At 34.2% G+C, this 1984-nt stretch overlaps 1 protein-coding gene across 1 annotated transcript; it reads left to right on the forward strand.

The window, feature by feature from the left end:
• Positions 1 to 351: 351 nt before the first annotated feature.
• LOC145164276 (uncharacterized) lies at positions 352 to 1749 on the forward strand. The gene is made up of 2 exons (XM_079082999.1): positions 352 to 841; positions 962 to 1749. Exons 1-2 carry the CDS (start codon positions 352 to 354, stop codon positions 1747 to 1749), a joined length of 1278 nt encoding a protein of 425 aa, XP_078939125.1.
• The last annotated feature ends 235 nt before the right edge of the window (positions 1750 to 1984 follow it).

Here is a 1984-nt window from a genome sequence, read left to right on the forward strand (position 1 = left end):
TCTAGGGTTTATAGCTTTGGATATTCAATTGCATGTTCATTAGACAAACTAGATCTAAAAGCTATTAGGGTTTGCATGTACACCATAGGAATGATGTAGTGCTCATAACCCATCAATCTTTTGTTTTGTTTTCGGTTTATATCAGTATTTATGTCGTTTGGAATCTTGCATCGGTTTGTGTAAGTGTATCTTTGGGTTATTACTCTGCTTATGTTTGGGTTATATCTTCAAGAAATGTTATATGCCATTTGTATTCCATAAATCATTAGTGGTTTAGTGAGGGGTTGTTTCTCATATAGCGGGTTCCAAGTGTTCGGTTGTTATTCTGGTTTGTAGTCAACTCAACAAGTTATGGATAATAGATTACGCCTTAAAGTTTCTATTGAGACTATTAAATGGCTTACATTTCAAGCATGTGCTTTAAGAGGTCATGATGAGGGACCTGACTCAAGAAATCAAGGGAATTCCCTTGAACTTATAAAGTTGTTTGCTTCTTATAACAAGGCTATTGATGATGTCGTGTTAGAAAATGCTCCTCAAAATGCAAAGTACACGTCACCGGATATCCAAAATAAAATATTATGTGTTTTAGCTACAAATGTGCAAAAAGCAATTCGTGATGAAATTGGGACTGCAAAATTTTGTTTGATAGTTGACGAGTCTCAAGATGAATCTAAGAAAGAACAAATGGCTATTGTTGTGAGATTTGTTGACCGAGATGGACATGTCAAAGAAAGATTTTTGGATTTGATTCATGTCAAAGATACAACTTCATCGACCTTGAAAATTGAGATAATGTGTTCATTGTCTTATCATAATCTTAGTTTCCAAGATATTCAGGGTCAATGATATGATGGAGCTAGTAACATGTGTGGAGAATAGAATGGGTTGCAAGCTTTATTATTAAAGGAATGTCCTTATGCTTATTACATACATTGTTTTGCTCATCAATTGCAATTAGCTCTAGTTGCAGCGTCTAAAGATGTGACTGAGGTACATAACTTCTTCAAAACTTTAAACTTTATAGTTAATGTCATAAGTTCTTCTTCCAAGTGTAATGATCAATTGCAAGATGCTCAAATTGCTGAAATTTCTCATTTAACTGAGGTTGATGAGATTGAGAGTGGAAAAAGAAAAAATCAAATACGAACACTACAAAGGCCTGGAGATACTAGGTGGAGTTCTCATTTCAAATCAATATGTAGTTTGATAAGACTTTTTGGTCCATCTTGTGTAGTGTTAACTGACATTACTACAAAAGGTTCTACATCTTCTCAAAAAGGTGATGCAATATTTACACTTCAACATGCAATGTCATTTGATTTTGTCATTGTTTTACATATGATGAAAGATATAATGGGGATAACTGACAAGCTTTGCCAATCTTTACAACAAAAATCTATAGATATTATTAATGCATTGGCCTTGGTTTCCACAATAAAAATATTGCTTCAAAAACTGAGAGATGAAGGTTGGCAATCACTTTTGGATCAAGTGGTTTGTTTTTGTAAAAGAAGTGACATTTTGGTCCCTAATATGAATGAAACTTACAAATATGTAATTCGTACACGACGTGATAAAGACAATATCACTGCAGAGCGGCACTACCGAGTTGAATTGTTTATTGCTGCTATTGACAGTCAGTTGCAAGAGTTGAATTCTAGATTTAATGAATCTGTAACAGAGCTTCTCCGTCTCAGTGTTGCACTAGATCCAAAAAAAGTCCTTGAATGTTCAAGATATATGTAAATTGGCAACAACTTATTATCCTTTGGACTTTACAGAGCACGAAATTCATTTGTTGAAACTTGAGTTATGACATTATGAGTTAGATGTGCGCAATCACCAACAATTGAAAATTTCTTCTACACTTTCTGAATTGTGCAGGGGTCTACATGAAACTGGAAAGGCATGTACTTATCCTTTGTTTGACAGATTGATTTGCATTATATTGACGCTTCCCGTTTCTACTACGACATCTGAA

This window comes from Lactuca virosa, chromosome 3 (genome assembly GCF_052849685.1).
Source record: "Lactuca virosa cultivar CGN04683 chromosome 3, Lactuca_virosa_CGN04683_v6, whole genome shotgun sequence".
Lineage (NCBI taxonomy): Eukaryota > Viridiplantae > Streptophyta > Magnoliopsida > Asterales > Asteraceae > Lactuca > Lactuca virosa.

What these genes read in the sequence shown, in the direction of transcription:
- LOC145164276 (XM_079082999.1), top strand. Translation starts at nt 352, where the DNA reads ATGGATAATAGATTACGCCTTAAAGTTTCTATTGAGACTATTAAATGG. An exon ending in TAGTTTCCAAGATATTCAGG is followed by an intron (nt 842 to 961) that starts GTCAATGATATG and finishes AATTGCAATTAG; the next exon opens with CTCTAGTTGCAGCGTCTAAA.